We start from the raw sequence: 16897 nt of genomic DNA, 5'->3' as shown, positions 1-16897 counted from the left end.
GTCAATCAAGTGTTTTTGATTTCTAAGCTACTGCTGTAGTGTAGGAAACGGAACAGTCATTATACCTACAATCAGCTTCCACAAGCAGTTGTGATGTAATGATTCGAAAATTTATTTTGATCATTGAAGGAAGAAGCTTGGCAAGTGAAATAAAGAAAATCTCTGCTACAAAATAGCAGGCTGGAATCTTTCATGTTCACCTGAGAGTGCATACAGCTCCTTGGTTTAATATTGAATTGGAAAATACAGTATTTCCAGAAGGGCAGCACTCCTTCAGTATCAGCCTAAATTATATACTCGAGTCACTGGAATGTTCCTGAATCATAGATAAGAGTGTGCCACCGTTGAACCATAGGCAATTTTTAAGTTATTGGCTCATCTCAGTTTGTGCTTACCAATTTTCATTGATGCATCATAGAAAGCATCCTATCTGGATGCAGCACAGCAGGGTTTGGCTCTTCACAGGACTGCAAGGGATTGTGAATACAGCCCAGTAGGCCAGCCTTCCATCCATTGACCCCATCTATACTTCCTGCTCCCTCGAGAAAGCAACCAACATAATGAAGGACCTCTCCCTCTCCGGGTATACTGTCTTCCATTCTCTTCTCTTGGGCAGAAGAATTAGAAGTTTTTATACACGTGTAGCCTCTTCCCCGTAGTTATTAGACTTCTGAATGGATCTTTCAAATTTTAAATTTAATGTCAATCTCACTCTTTGTGTGCCTTCTTTGCAGCCATAATAATCTTCGCTCTGTTCTATTATCCTAATGCATGGTATGATCTGTCTGTAACGCATCCAAAACAAAACTTTTCACTGTATCTCGATACATGTGACAAGAATAAATCAAATCAAGTCAACCTTAGAGATTGTTTATAAAATCTAGAATATACTATACCATACTAAGTTATAATGCTCATTCAGAGAGTTGGTGAAGACATGATGGGAAGAATAGCCTTCTTCATTACTGTAACAATTCTGTTATTCTGTGATAAAGCCAGTTCCAGTAACAGTGCCTGTAAAAGCCCTTCTGGTTAATGAGAGAAGGAAATCTTCCATCCTTGCTGATCTGCCTACATGTGACTCCAAACAAAACTGTTTTTTATAATTTGTTCACAGAATGTGATTCAGTGTCAAATTTTAATCTGATAATTGCCTGTGTGAAATGCCTTGTGAAATATTGCTATTGTAAAGATTCTAGATAATTGTAAGGATTCGTGGTTTTGTTCAGAGCTTATGAATCAGGATAAGAAAGAAAAACAGCTTATTAACAAACGGTGAGGGTTGCCTTGTAATATTGAGGAGGTTTGAACACAGTGGCTGAGTGAAGTTGATGTTTAACATCCAAACCTTGCAATTTATTAATGAAAGAGATTTTCTGTTGTTGCAGCCCCTGGTTTAAATGCACAACAATTCCATGAAAGTCAGTAGACCAGCTGATCTTGTTATTTAATGGGTAATCTTGACAATGTGCAGTACTTGAGCATTATCACCCCTGAAAATTTTGAGTAGAATTTCTATACAATGCTGCAAACAGTACTGAATCCAAGTCCCAAACACAATCTGTTTCACAGCAACCGAGGGATTCTATAATTGAGTTCATTCAAACTTAAATTGATTTTTACTTTGTGGAGAAAGAAAGCACTTAGTGTAATCTAAAATAAACACTTTTGAGTCTCTATCAGAATGACTTCTTTGTGGACAGTATGATCAGGGCTTAAATGGGAGCTGTTGAGTATCAAGAGCAATATGGAAGCAAAGGTGAAAACCCAATCCAAACCAGTAATAGTTACAATGCCAGGCATTTGTGGCATTTTGTTGTTTCTTTTAACATCATAAGATTTTTTTTTTTATCCAAGCTGGTAAAATATCATCCCTACAGAGGGATTCTACAACCACACTAATTGATCATAGAATCCCGACAGTGTGAAAGCAGGCCATTCGAGTCCACACTGACCCTCCAAAGTGCATCCCACCCAGACCCACCCCCATCCCCTGTAACCCTGCATTTCCCATGGCTAATCCACCTACCCTGTACATTCCTGGACAGTATGGGCAATTTAGCTTGGCCAGTCCACCTAACCTGCACATTTTGGACTGTGGGAGGAAACAGGAGCACCCAAAGGAACCCCACGCAGACACAGGGAGAATGTGCAAACTCGACATAGACAGTCACCCAATGGTGGAATTTAACCTGGGTCCCTGTCACTGTGCTAACCACTGAGTCACCGTGCTACCCCATGTTCTGGAGAATATTTAGTCCTCCTCTTAGCATATCACATATTGATGGTTATTAGAAAATGTTATGTGTCTATTTATTGCAAGAGCTTAAATCGACAAACTCTTTGGTGTGTTGAGCCGGACAATCTTAAATCCTGATTGTGGTCTGGTTTTGACAGGAATTGGCTTTGACTTGGAGATCACAATCAGTTGTCAGGTAGAACACTACATTAACCTCAAATGTGTATTTATGCGTATCCATAAAAGAAATGTAATCTGAGGTAATTTGCTGATCAGCAATAAACACAAAGCATTAGAAAAGAGTATTGGCACTCTCTATAAGCTTGTTAAGTGGTATACTTGAAATGCAATCAAACTAGGGAATGTTCTTCATGATAGACGTAGCTCAGTTAGTAATACACTTTCTTTTGAATCAATGGATTGGTGGGTTTATGTCTCATTCTAGATGAGTACCCTAATATTGGTTGACTATCCTAACAGTACAGTGCCACAAGAGTGTGGTGTTATGGTGGTACCATCTTTCCGACAGGATGTTAACCGAGGTCCTGTCAGTCTTCTTGGGTGATCAGAGAGAAGAGGGTTGGGGAGGAGTGGTGTCCAAAATGTTTCTCAGAATCTCAATTGAAAACATTGTCATGTTGACTTTGAGGTGATCTCCTCACAGCACAATGGTGAATACACTTCGAACATTATTCATTGGCCACAGAGCATTTTGGGACATTCTGAGGATACGAAAGGTGCTATATAAAGGTACTAATCTCCCTTCAGAATTTGGGATTTCTAGATGCTTTTTTTTTGGTGTAGCCTTAACCCTGTCACCTTGCCAACTTGGCCATTTTTGCTGAGGCACATTTGGTGGCAGCCTATCTGCCCCACTAAAGACCATTAAGAATCTTCTTGGCTGCAGTTAAATGAAACAGACTCGAGTTTCCATTTTCCCAACCCAGTGGCCAGTTTTGCTCCGGCCCAATGGCCAGTCTGAGCTGTGGACTCAGAACCAGCCTCCAAGCCCTTCTGGCCGAGGGATGGGTACAGCCAATGGCCATCCTACTGAGATACTCTTGACTACTCTCTTCCTGTCTCGACAGTGGTGGTCCAGTTGATGAAAATCACCACCATATTGACACGTCCCCTCAGTCATTTATCCTCCACTACAGATTACTTTTCCTCTTGAGCTGCAAGGTCTTAAAGTGTGGTCCTCTATCCTTGTGAGCCCTATATACCTCCCTTTATTGCTAAGGGATACGATCTCCATCTGGGGCACCTTGTGGGGACTATTTCAGGACCAGGAAAGTCACAACGTCTTTCAAAGGGACAGGAGGAAGCCATTCAGCCCATCATGTTCGCCTCAACATCCAATGTGATCATGGCTGATTGAACCTTTCAGTGCCTTTTAATGGGGAACTCTGTGGGCTATTGGCTGCGGTGGAGCTTGGAGTGGGTCTGTGGAAGGCCCACAGTGGGGACCCGGGTCATTGGCAGCAATGGTTCTCCATGCTTGACCTGGTACAGCTTGCTTGATGAACTGTAATGCTGAGTGCTTTATTTCTTTATTTTTCTAATCTATTCCTAAGATCCTGTACCTAGGTGGCACAGTAAGTGGCAACTTTGTAAACTTTTCACTGCACTCATGTGAGTACATGTGACAATGAACCAAATTCTAAAATCCTAAATTCTCAACCCTGTACCCCACCAGTACGCATAAATCTATCTCTACTTTTTAAAAAAATCAAAGACTGAGCTTCCATAGCCCCATGGGGTAGAGAATTGCCAAGGTTCACACCCCTCCACTTCACTTCCCCACACTTTAAAGAAAACTCAGCTGATGTTTTCAGTTTCCTGGAATCATTGAATTGGTGACCGCGCCATCATCAGTCTCTCCAATCTTCTTTCCTAACGGCCCTGCGTATTCATCATTTTCAAGGCTCTCTGTACAGGATTCTACAGTCTCTCTCTTGCCATTGAAACTCTCCCATTTAATGAATTCGCAACCAGCCTTTGTTCAACTCCAATCTCCCACCTATGCTCCCTAAATCTTGTGACAGTCAGTTCACACAGAAGCTAGAGGTTTCAATCCACCCTTGGCCTTGACAACATTTTCAGAGGAAGAGGAGAGTTCCAGAAGTAATGCTATGCCTTGTGTAGACAATTGCTTCTAGTCATCACCCCTGAATGATGTAGTGAGAAATGGTTTTCTCTGAAAGCATGTTCTCTAGAATTTAGAAGGTTAAGCGGTGATCTGATCAAAGTCTTCAAGCTATCAACAGGAAAAAACAGAGTCGATGGAGATAATCCCCACTGGTGGTTGATTCCAGAACTAGGGAGCATAGTCTGAGAATTAGGGCCAGACCTTTCAGGGGAGATGCTAGGAAGCACTTCACGTACAAAGGGTGGTAGATGTTTGGAACTCTCTTCCATAAATGGCATTAGATAGCACGTCAGATGCTGCCTGACCTGCTGTGCTTTTCCAGCACCACTCTGATCTAAACCCCAGAATCATAGAGTTGTACAGCATGGAAACAGATCCTTTGGTCCGACTAGTCCGTGCTGACCATGTTCCCAAACCAAGGTAGTCCTGTGTGCCTGCACTTGACCCATATCACTCCAAACCTTTCCTATTCATGCTTCTCTCCGAATATCTTTTCAACACTGTAACTTTACCTGCACTCACCACTTCCTCTGGAAGTTCATTCCATGCATGAATCACTCCGTGTGTGAAAAAAATTACCCCTCATGTCGTTTCGAAATCTTTCTTCTCTCACTTTAAAAATATGCCCCGGTCTTGAATTCTCCTAACCTCGGGAAATGACCCTTGCTTTTCACCTTACTTATTGTCCCTCATGATTGTATAAATCTCTATAAGGTCAGACCTCAACCTCCTATGCTCCAGCAGAAAATAATTCCAGCCTGTCCAGTCTATATTTATAACTCAAACCTTCTATTCCCCGCAACATCCTGGTAAATCTTTTCTGAACCCTCTCCAACTTAATCATATCCTTCCTATAACAGGGGGATCAGAACTGTACACAATACTCCAGAAGAGGCCTCACCGATGTCCTTTACAACCTTAACATGACACAGTTTTAATTTTAAATCTAAGGTAGATAGTTTTGGTTAAGCAAAGGTAATCAGGAATAAGGGCCAAAGGCAGGCATGTGGAGTTAGGCTACAGATCCGCCTTGATCTCATTGAATGGTAGAACGGGCTCGAGGGACTGAATGGTCTACTCCTGTTCTTATGCTCACTTTCTTCACTACATTTTACCTTGTCAGGGAAAGCAAGAGTATGTGTTGTGACCTTTGTATCTGGCTGTAGTCCGTAGCTTTATACACGTGAAAGCAATGGTGTTACTTGATGCATTGACTAGAATGAATCTGGACAACTGGAAGTGAATTATTCACTATTCCATTATGATTACATGCATCACATCACCTGATTCTTAACAGTCACATGATAGGAACTGACCTCAGTATCTCTGGTAACTTATTGAGTTTCAGTGATCATCAAAAACTGAAATTCCTTAACCTAACTGGTCCTCGAAATGGGAAAACATGACATGGCTGATTCCTCAGGCCACTATTGATATTATCATAAAATTGCATGCATTAAACTTTCATCTATCTTTTTTTTATTACGCTCTCTTACTCATACAAAGGACAGATTACATATAATTTGCTGAGTATGTATGTCACAGAGCTCAAAAGGATCGTCACTGAACAGGTGTTGACTGCAGTATATGGTCTGTAGACGAGATGCTTCGCCACAATGCAATGAGGGCAACATTTGACTTATGAGACATTAACCTCTAGCCCTTACTTTACTGGATAATTTTGGAAAACTGTTGCCTAATTATAGATTTATTGTTATTCTTTCATGGGCTGTAACATGCTACTGGGCCAGGATCTGTTCGGTATTTCTGATTGCAGCGGAAATGTGATGGTGATATTCTTTCTTTAATGGCTGTAGTCCATTTAATGTAGGGGCACTCACAATACTGCCAGAGAGGATGTTCCAGGATTTTGACCCAGTGACAATGAAGGAAAGATGATATAATTCCAAGTCAGGATGGTGGGTAGCTTGGAGGACAATTTGTTGGTGGTGGTTGTCCAATCTACTGCCTTTGCTCTTCTAGATGGTACAGGTTGCAGGTTTGACATGTATTCTTGATGGTACAGGTTGCAGGTTTGACATGTCTTCCTGGGGGTAACTTGGTGAATTGCTGCACTACAAAAGATTTTTTTTTGTCATACATTCATGGGCTGAGGGAGTTTATTGCCTATCCCTAATTGCCCAGAAGGCAGGTAAGAGTCAACCACATTAATACAATATTGGATGAGGTGCCAATGAGATGGTGTTAAGCATCTTGAGTGTTTTTGGACAAGTGGAAATTGTTCAATCACATTCCTGACTTGTGCCAGGTAGATGGGAGTCAGAAGGTGAGTTACTCATTGTAGTATTCCTTGTCTGTGACCTATTCTGTTTGCCTAATTTCTGCGGTTGGGCCAATTCATTTTCTGTCAATAGTTATGCCCAGGGTGTTGACAGTGAGGGGTTTAACAATGGCAATGCTAAGGGTAGGTGATTAGATTCTCTTTAATTGAATATGGTCAGAATTCACATGCCACCAGGTTTTGGTCGAATTTGGAAATTTTCAAATAAACCTATTGGAGTATAACCTGGTGTCATGTGAATTTTGACTTTGTCCACCCCAGTCCAACACCGGCACCTCCACATCATCATTGAATGTGGTAATTGTCTGGCACTTGTATGGCGTGAATGTTACATGCCTCCTCTAAGCCGAAATCTGAATGGTGACCAAGCCTGGCTGCACATGAATATCAGCTGCTTCACCATCTAAGGAGCAGTTAATGATACCTCGTATTATGTAATTACTCCGCTTATGACCTTATGATGGAGGGTTGGTCATGAATGAAGCAGCTGACAATGGTTGGGCCTGGGGCACTACCCTGAGGAACTCCTGTGGGGATGCCCTGGGCATGAAGTGAGTGATCTTCAACAATCAATAATTTTCCATTGTTCCCAGTATGACTCCATCCAGTGGAGAGTTTTTAATTTCCCCACCACACCACCACAACCACACCCCTCCCAACCCCCCCACCATCCCAACTCCTATATCTACAGTCTACGCCTGAGTGCAAATATTTCCAGAAACCTGAGAATATCACAAAGGCTATGACCTCACTTTGACCTTTGTAGCTGTACAAAAAATTAGCATTTCTCTCAATGTGAGCTCTGGAGACTCCTGATGACTTATGAATCTCAAGACCCGGTTGTTCAGCAATCTCTCTATGCTTACATCATTTGGTTGATTTGTTAAGAGGTGCCTTCGCTTTTCTCAATGCTGGAAAGCTGAAGTGCTTAGCTTCCATACAGTTATCTCATCTTTCGGATGAGTAGTTAAACAATGACCCCATCGGTCTTTCCAAGTGAATATAAGAAAACCTATTCAAAAAAGAACTGGGGAGTTATTGCCAGTGCTGTAGTCAATATTCATTCCTTAACCGACATCACTATCACATACTCAAAACAGCTATGGGTTCCCTGTGTTCTGAGGGTGAATGTGAATCACAATTACTTTCCTGGCTTAATAGCAATTTGAGACGTCCTAAGGTCATGAAAGGTTCTATAAGTCTTTTTGTTTTTAGGTCTAGCTTTGTGAATGTATATTGTCATAACTCACAGGGGTTGTGCACTGGAAATCAAGCCCGTTACTCTTGGAATTATCACTAAAGTTGCCTTTCGAAGTAACATGCAAAATTCTTGAATTGTAGACCCTAGGTCGATAGAAAGCATGCGCTATCTTTCAGTACTTAACAAGAAATCACTATTTATTACAGGTCATTAGATTCTAGCTGTAGGGAAAAAAATAAACTAAATTAAGCAAACTCTGCAAATTAAAAATCTAAAGCCCTTTTAAACTTGTCCTTACACACAGACACAGATACACACACAGAGACACAGAGACACACTGTCTCCCTCTCTCTCCCCCCTCCATATGCACACACGTGCACACACACACACACACTCTCTCTGCCCCCCCCCCATGCGCACACACACACACACAAAACACCTTGGCAGAAGAAAAAAATGGAACGCAGTTCCTTAGATTTTGTTCACAAGCTCTATTGGATTGGCGATCCATGTGTTTCTGTTGAACATTCCTTTTTCTGAATGTTTTCACTGGTTTGTAACAGGCACAGGGTAGCTGGTTCACTTATGAAATGTCTCCAGCCTATCCACTTCAAAGTCACAGCTTGCCGAATCTGCAGAGGATAGATAGTCTGGTTTTCTTTAGGATTAAAGTGGTTTACTGCAGAGAACTGAAAGAGAGGGGGCTTTGTGCTGGTTTCTCTTCTGGTCTGATGAGCTACATTCCGTCTTGCTCACAGTCTGAGCTTCTCAGCAAACTGACAACCAATCACGTTGTTGGCAGGCAAAAGACCTTTGTCATCTGTGATTGAACCCTCATCCAAAAGCAGCGTCACTTACAAACAACCCCTCAGCTGCAGCTCATCTGTATATTGGTGAAACCAACAGCTACACAAACAGGCTTCACAATAGGTATTAAATTCCTAACTTTCAAAACATGCAACCATACTTTGGAAATCTCTGGTTTAAAATTGTTCTTTTTCATTCAACCTAGTCTTAAAAAGCACCTGAGCAAAGCAAGGTCTTTGTGTGATATTGTTGCCTTGGTTTTACATGATTAAGAATGGACCAAGAAATTTGGGCACATGGAATATTACTTTAAACGTATGATCCAGATGTTTATCTCTTGATTTTTTTTTAGTATGTCTTCCCTCCTGGGTCCTTTCACACCCTGGCCAATTATTTGTCCACATTGAACTATAGTCGCTATATACTGACCCAGTCAACAAAGAGATGAAAACTGTTGGAATCTAACTGCATTGTTTTTGGGTTTTTTCCACTTCCTGATATTTTTGTAACCGCAGAGAACTTGCTTGTTGTGTTTGTTTATGCCTTCCTAGTTCACGTACATAGTTCCAAACTGGTAAAATAACCCAGGATTGACCTTCAGGACATTGCAAGTAACCTTTTCTCAGCATGAAGAGTTTCCTTCAGTGTGTTCCTACTTCAGTTTTTAAAATATATTTTCAATCTTGTGTCTTCTACTCTCTTGCCATCATCAATCACAATATGAAATCGTACCGAAACACTTTAGTAAATCCAGTATATATCGACTGTGTTTGCCTTATTCCTTGTGTCAACAATATTTTTGAAAAATATCAACACACAACTTCCTCCCAGCTCTGTTTCAACAGATCAAGATGTCCCATGTTTGGCCTTCTCTCTGTGCCAATATAGACACTCTCAATGATGTCGTGGTAGAGATTATTGCAATTGACTTGAATATCACTTTGATAAAAAGAAAATATTGTTTAGGGTTCTTCCCAGTTATTGTCTAATTACAACTTTTTTAAAAAACTTGTTCATGGGATGTGAGTGCTGCTAACTGGACCACCATTCACTGCCTTTCTCCAGTTGTACTTGAGGAGGTGGTAATGAGCTGCCTTCTTGAATTGCTGCAGCCTTTGTGGTATTGGGGTACCTCCCAAAGGAAGAGAGTTGCAGAATGTTGGCCCAGCCACAGTGAGGGAACTGTGTGAAACTACACAGTTCCAATGATTTGCTGCCCTTGTCCTTCAAGATGGTAGGGGTTCTGGAAGTGGAACAAACAGCTACTTGAGGGCTGGTTAGTTACTACAGTGCAACTTGTAGCTGGTGTTAACTGCTGCCAGTTTAGTGGATCAGTGGTGAAGAGGGTGAATGCTGAAGGTGGTAGATGAGTAGTGAATCAAGCGGGCTGCTTGTCCTGGATGATGTCAAGCTTCTTCAGTGTTTTTGGAGCTGCACCCATCCAGGGGAAATAGGGAATATTCCACCACACTCCAGACTTGTGTCTTGTAGATGGTGGACAGGCTCTGGGAAGTCAGGAGGTGAAGTACTGAATGCAGAATTCTTAGATAATGCCCAGGATATTGGTCGTGTGGGATTACGTGATGGTACTGCATTGAATATCAAGAGATAATGTTTATTTCCTAGCCCAAGCCGAGCTGTTCATAGGATCATGGACTCCCTACAGTGTGGAAGCAAGCCATTCAGCCCATCAAGAAACACTGACCCTCCAAATAACATCCTACCCAGACCCAGCCCATCCCCATAATGCTACATCCCCTATGGCTAATCCACCCTCATATCCTTGGACACTATAGGAAATTTAGCATGGCCAATCCACCCTAATCTGCACATCTACGTGGGAGGAAACCGGATCTCCCAGAGGAAACCCATGAAGACATAGGGAGAATGTGCAAACACCACACAGACAGTTGCCTGAGGTTCGAATCGAACCTGGGTCCCTGCTGCTGCGAGGCAGCTGTGTTAACCATTGAGCCACTGTGCTGACCTGTTGGGCAGGTGTCATTGCAGATGGACAAGTGGAGCCGCAAGTGAAACTGTGTTGTCAGTAAATGTCTCCACTTATGTAGTGGAGAACTGATGTAGCAGCTTCATTGATGAAGCAGCAATGGTTGGTTGGGGCTACAATTCTACCCTGAGGAGCTCATGTGCTGATGTCCTTGGTGTGAGCTAATTGACTTCCAATAATCACAACCATCTTGAGATAAAAGCCCGTCCAGCAGCAAGTTTTCCCACTGACTCCAGTATTGCTCCTCCTGCTCGATGCCACAATGGTGTAAATTGTTTTCTTGATGCCAAGGGAAGTCACTTTCACCTCAGCTCTGGAGTTCAGCTCTGATGTCTATGTCTGAATGAAGGCTGTAAGAAGATCAGGAGTTGAGTGGCCCTTGCAGAACCCATGAGCTGGTTATTTTCTTTTGACAGTACTGTTGATGACCACTTTGCTGATGATTGAGAGTTTGCTGACAGAGCAGTAATTGGTCAGGTCGGAGTTGTTGCATTTTGTGTACGGGATATACCTGGGCAATTTTCACCACAAATGGTCAGTAGAAGCCAGTGTTGTAGCTGAACTGGGACAGCTTGGCTAATGATGTTGTGAATTCTGGAGCGCAAGTTTTCAACGCTATTGTCAGAATATGGTCGTGGCTCATAGCTTTTTGCAGTATCCAGTGCCTTCAGCTATTTCTTGATATCATGTGGAGTGAATAGAATTTGTAGAAGACTGGCATCTGTGATACTGGGGACCTCCTGAAGAGGTGGAGAGGACTCATCGACTTGACACTTGCAGCTGAAGATGAATAGAAATATTTCAGCCTTGTCTTAGCTGGGTTTTTTTAATCTGTTTGCCCTTGAGTGTATAAAAGAATATGTGTCTGTGCATGTTTGTGTACATCTGCACACATCTTTGTGCATATGAGTCTGTGTGTAAGTGTGTTTGTGTGAGTAAGCGTGTCTGTATATGATTGAGTATGTGCGTGTCTGTATATCTATTCTGAGTGTGTGTGTGTTTGACTATATATATGTTTGAGAGTGTCTGTGTATGTCTTTGTCAGAGAGTGAGTGTTTTGTGAGAGAGACAGTGATTCTCATTTGATAGTGAGTGCATATGTGTTGGTTGTTGTGTCTCGTTGCATTTCAACAGACTGCTAACATTTTACAACCAGCTGAGGTGGCATTGTGGTTGTGTTACTGAACTAGTCATCGAAGCAAGTGTGAGTCTCTAATCCCACCACTAGAATTTGAAATATGTTTCTAAATTTATGTACACACCAGCATCAATAAATTTAACCAGGACACTGTCAGACCTTTGCAAAGAAACCCAGCGGTTGTCGTTCAGAGAGGGAACCTGCTGTACTTGCCCTATTTAACACATATGTGACTCCAGTTCAATATTTATTGTGGTTGACACTTACCTATCTACTAAAGTGGCATAGCAAGCCCCTTCATTGAATCACCACATTCTTAAGCTGATGATGGGTAACGAATACTGGCCTTACCAGTCATGCCTATATCTAGAGAATGACCAATAATTTACAACACAACACGCACATGAGCAACTATTGTAGCAATGTCAGTCTACAAACAGTAATGGAGACCATCCCTTTGGCACAAGGCAGCAACTTCAGAAAACGAGGGAAACAAAGATGTGGGGAATGTACAGCAGGGTGGAGACATATCCTAAACTCAGCCATGAACATATGGAATCACAGAGCAACCATCCTAGGTGGCACTGTGGTTATGTTACTGATATGTCATCTAAGAGAATGTGAGTCAATGGACTTAATGGTCTACTCCTGTTCCTACTTACGTTATTCTTTCCCTTTTTGCTTAAATAAAGACGAAACTCAGTAGGTGAGGAGTAGATAATCCCTTCCTCTTGAATCCATGAGCATTGTCTGTCTCTGATTTACTAGGACAGAAATTGCAGCATCAGCAAACTGTAATGAATGTAAATTACATCATATTAGACTTGCAGAAACCAATGATGGCACCCAGTGAATGAGCTGCTTGATGTGCTATTAGCCAAAGCCTAAAGCTCCATCGATAGCTTATCTATTGTCATTAGACAAATAATAAAACTGTAATGTGATGGATAGTATTTGGAAAGCAGGCGTAGATTATTTGGGGTGGTGGAAATTTTAATGTTAATGCATTCTGCAAATGAGATCTTGTAGTAAAACTCTGTCTTTCTTATTCTCCTCTTCAGGTCAGCCTTTCCAACGAGACCAGCTGCGTGGAAGAAATATTACGGGTTAGTGTTTCTCTTTCACACCGTAACTCACCTGTTTGAACTTGTGAGGCTAAGCAGACAAGTGGTTGAACCAAAACAAAATGACAAAAATAAAGCAACACAGTCATATATTTGCTTTAGTCAGGGCACCATTCGGGGAGGCAGCATAGTCATCCACTAACATAAAGACCGGTCAGTAAGGTTCCAAAATTGTAACCATGTTGCAGAGGTTACATAATGCCTTACACTAGTTGATTGGCACAGGCTCCCAGAGGGAACTAGTCTTATATTATTGGCTGACAGCCGACTATTTTCATTATGGGTACTTAAGGGGAAAAAAACGTTCCAGCCAGCTAGAAATTTGAAGTGGTTCTGTTGATGGTGATCTTCATACACAGTGTGCAAAGTTTAAAATTAATGTGGCAGCTTTAATTTAGCTTAGGAAAAACAATTTGGGACCATCTCACTGATGAGTGAGGCTGTGATGTTGCTAGTGGTTGTTAGGACTGACAGATTAATAAGAAAATAGCCCCAATCTGAGCAGTTTTTAACATCGCAACGTTGAAGATATGAAACACATGTGAAAGTTCAGACTCTTTGCTTGAAAGATCAACACTGTTAACATTGATGCACTCAATGTACAGGGACGTGGGAACAGGAAGAGGTCACCGAGCCGCAACAGCTTCTTCCACCATTTCAATGAGATCATAGTGAATGGCCATTTTGTGTGTTGCAGCCTTCCCTGTCATTGACCTGGAAAGATCGGTTTCTAAGTTTCAGACAAAGTCCCCAAGTCCTGGATTCCCTCAGCAGCAGAAATTGTTCTTCTCTATCTACCTACGCTGCATCCTTAATATCTTGGAATCCTCAATCAAGTCACCCTTTCATCTTTAAATTCCAGGAAATACAATCCTATTTCATGTAACTTGTCTTCCCAATTTAACCCTTGGAGCTTGATTATCATTCTCGTAAATGTAAGCTATGCTCCATCCAAGATCAGTCTAACCTCTTGAAGGTGTGATGCTTGGGACTGAAGACTGCTCCAGGTGTGATTGAAACAGACTCTCATATTGCTCAGGTGTTCCATTTACTCTTATGTACTCCATTCATCCAGACACAATGGTCACTAAAATACTCATCTTCTTGATTATTCTCCATCCCAGTCCATGGGGCTGCAATGAATAGTGTGCCTGGATCATAAGTCTCTATAATTCCACTGTCTAGCATTTCCCCCTTTAGAAAAAGACATGTTTTATGCTTCTTTGGCCCAAAGTTTGCCTCTATTGAAATTAATCTGCCACAGCTTTGTCCATTCACTCAATCTATTAATATCTCTTTGTAATGTTACACTTCCATTTATGCTGGCATCAATGTTGAATATCATTATGCCAGCTGCAAACTTTAATATATAATTGTTTATCTGTATTTAACTCATTGACAAATCCAAGAAGTCTGAGCACATAAGACACTATTAGTCATATCCTACCAGTTAGAATACCTGCTCATTATCCCCCCTCTTTGTAGCAAGTGGGACGAGATGAGGTTGGGATATCTGGTCAGCACAGACGAGTTGGACCAAAGGGTGTGTTTCCATGCTGTACATGTGTATGTCTCTCTGACTCTAAGACTGTAAGATGTCGGGGCAGAAGTAGACAATTCAGCCCATCAGGTCTGCGCCACCCTTCAATGATCTGATAATTCTCAGCTCCACTTTCCCACCTTTCCCCCATTACCCTATCTCAGACTTTATGAACCTCGATATGGTCACTTTTCAGCCTCTGATGCTCCAGAGAAAACGACTCCAGCCTATTCAACCTCTCCCTATAATTCACATCCTTGAATCCTGGCAAGATCCTTGTAAATCTTTTCTGAACCCTTTCAAGTTTCACAACATCCTTCCGATAAGAAGGAGACCAGAATTGCATGCAATATTCCAAAAGTGGCTGAACCAATGTCCTGCACAGCTGCAAAATGACATCCCAACTCTGTACTCAATACTCTGACCAATAAAGGAAAGCATACCAAATGCCTTCTTCACTATCCTATCTACCTGCCAGTCTACTTTCAAGAAGCTCTGAACCTGCACCCCAAGGTCTCTTTGTTCAGCAAGACTCCTTAAGACCTTACCATTAAATGTAGAAGTCCTGCTAATATTTGCTTTTCCAAAATGTAGCACCTTGCATTTATCTAAATTAAACTCCATCTGCCATTCCTTGGCCCATTGGTCCATCTGGTCAAGTTCCCGTTGTAATCTGAGGTAACCTTCTTCGCTGTCCCCTACACCTCCAATTTTGGTGTCTTCTGCAAACTTAATAACCATAACTTTTAAACTCTCATCCACATCATTGATATTAATGATGAAAAGTAGAGGACCCAGCACTGATCCTTGTGGCACTCCACTGGTCACAGGCCTCCAATCTGAAAAACAACCCTCCACCACCACCCTCTGTCTTCTACCTTTGAGTTAGTTCTGTATCCAAATGGCTAGTTCTCCCTGTATTCCATGAGATCTAACCTTGCTAATCAGTCTCCCATGGGGAACCTCGTCGAACACTGACACGTCTACCGCTTTGCCCTCATCAGTCCTCTTTATTACTTCTTCAAAAAACGCAATCAAGTTTGTGAGACATGATTTCCCATGCACAAAGCCATGTTGACTATCCCTAATTAGCCCTTGCCTTTTCAAATACATGTACATCCTGTCCCTCAGGATTCCCTCCAACAATTTGCCCACCACCGATGTCAGGCTCACTGATCTATAGTTCCCTGGCTTGTCTTTACCACCTTTCTTAAATAGTGGCACTGCGTTAGTCAACCTCCAGTCTTCTGGCACCTCACCTGTGGCTATCGATGATACAAATCAGCAAGGGGCCCAGCAAACACTTCCCTAGCTTCCCACAGAGTTCTAGGGTACACCTGATCAGGTCCTGGGCGTTTATCCACTTTTATGTGTTTCAAGACACCCAGCACTTCCTCCTCTGTAGGAGGTGACATTTTCCCTACATTCTATACCTTCCATGTCCTTTTCCACAGTAAACACTGATGCAAAATACTTGTTTAGTATCTCTCCTATCTCCTGCGGCTCCACACAAAGGCTACCTTGCTGATCTTTGAGGTGCCCTATTCTCTCCCTAGTTACCCTTTTGTCCTTAATGTATTTATAAAAACCCTTTGGATTCTCCTTAACTCTATTTGCCAAAGCTATCTCATGTTCCCTTTTTGCCCTCTTGATTTCCCTCTTAAGTATACTCCTACTTCCTTTATACTCTTCTAAAGATTCACTCAACATATTCCTGTCTCTTCCTGACATATGCTTCCTTCTTTTTCTTAACCAAACTCTTAATTTCTTTAGTCATCCAGCATTCCCTAAACCTACCAGCCTTTCCTTTCACCTTGACAGGAATATATTGCCTCTGGACTTTCGTTATCTCATTTCTGAAGGCTTTTCATATCAGACGGCTTCCCATCTTCTCGCTGTCCCTTTTCCTGCAAACATCTGCCCCAGTCAGCTTTTTTGAACTGCAAAAGGAGACATTAGTCAAGTCACCAAAAATTTGCTCAAAAAGATTGGTTTTAAGCTGTGGTTCAAAAGAGGAGAGGCAGGCAGAGAGATATCGTGAGGGATTAGATTAGATTAGATTAGATTTTAGATTACTTTACAGTGTGGAAACAGGCCCTTCGGCCCAACAAGTCCACACCGACCCGCCGAAGCGTAACCCACCCATACCCCTACATTTACCCCTTACCTAACACTACGGGCAATTTAGCATGGCCAATTCACCTGACCTGCACATCTTTGGACTGTGGGAGGAAACCGGAGCACCCGGAGGAAACCCACGCAGACACGGGGAGAACGTGCAAACTCCACACAGTCAGTCGCCTGAGGCAGGAATTGAACCCGGGTCTCTGGCGCTGCGAGGCAGCAGTGCTAACCACTGTGCCACCGTGCCGCCCACAGGGAATTGCAC

The 16897-nt window shown here is 42.2% G+C and overlaps 1 protein-coding gene across 3 annotated transcripts in view; it reads left to right on the top strand.

Annotated features, from left to right (window-relative positions):
* Positions 1-16897, top strand: part of aff2 (AF4/FMR2 family, member 2) — a 526072-nt gene that overhangs the window by 278832 nt on the left and 230343 nt on the right. For all 3 annotated transcript variants that reach the window (XM_043705172.1, XM_043705171.1, XM_043705174.1), the window contains exon 4: positions 12906-12950. In XM_043705172.1, coding sequence (XP_043561107.1) covers positions 12906-12950 — 45 coding nt within the window. The remainder of the gene's footprint in view (positions 1-12905; positions 12951-16897) is intronic.

This window comes from Chiloscyllium plagiosum, chromosome 15 (assembly GCF_004010195.1).
Source record: "Chiloscyllium plagiosum isolate BGI_BamShark_2017 chromosome 15, ASM401019v2, whole genome shotgun sequence".
Taxonomy (NCBI): domain Eukaryota; kingdom Metazoa; phylum Chordata; class Chondrichthyes; order Orectolobiformes; family Hemiscylliidae; genus Chiloscyllium; species Chiloscyllium plagiosum.
This window is presented reverse-complemented; position numbering and strand designations above follow the sequence as displayed.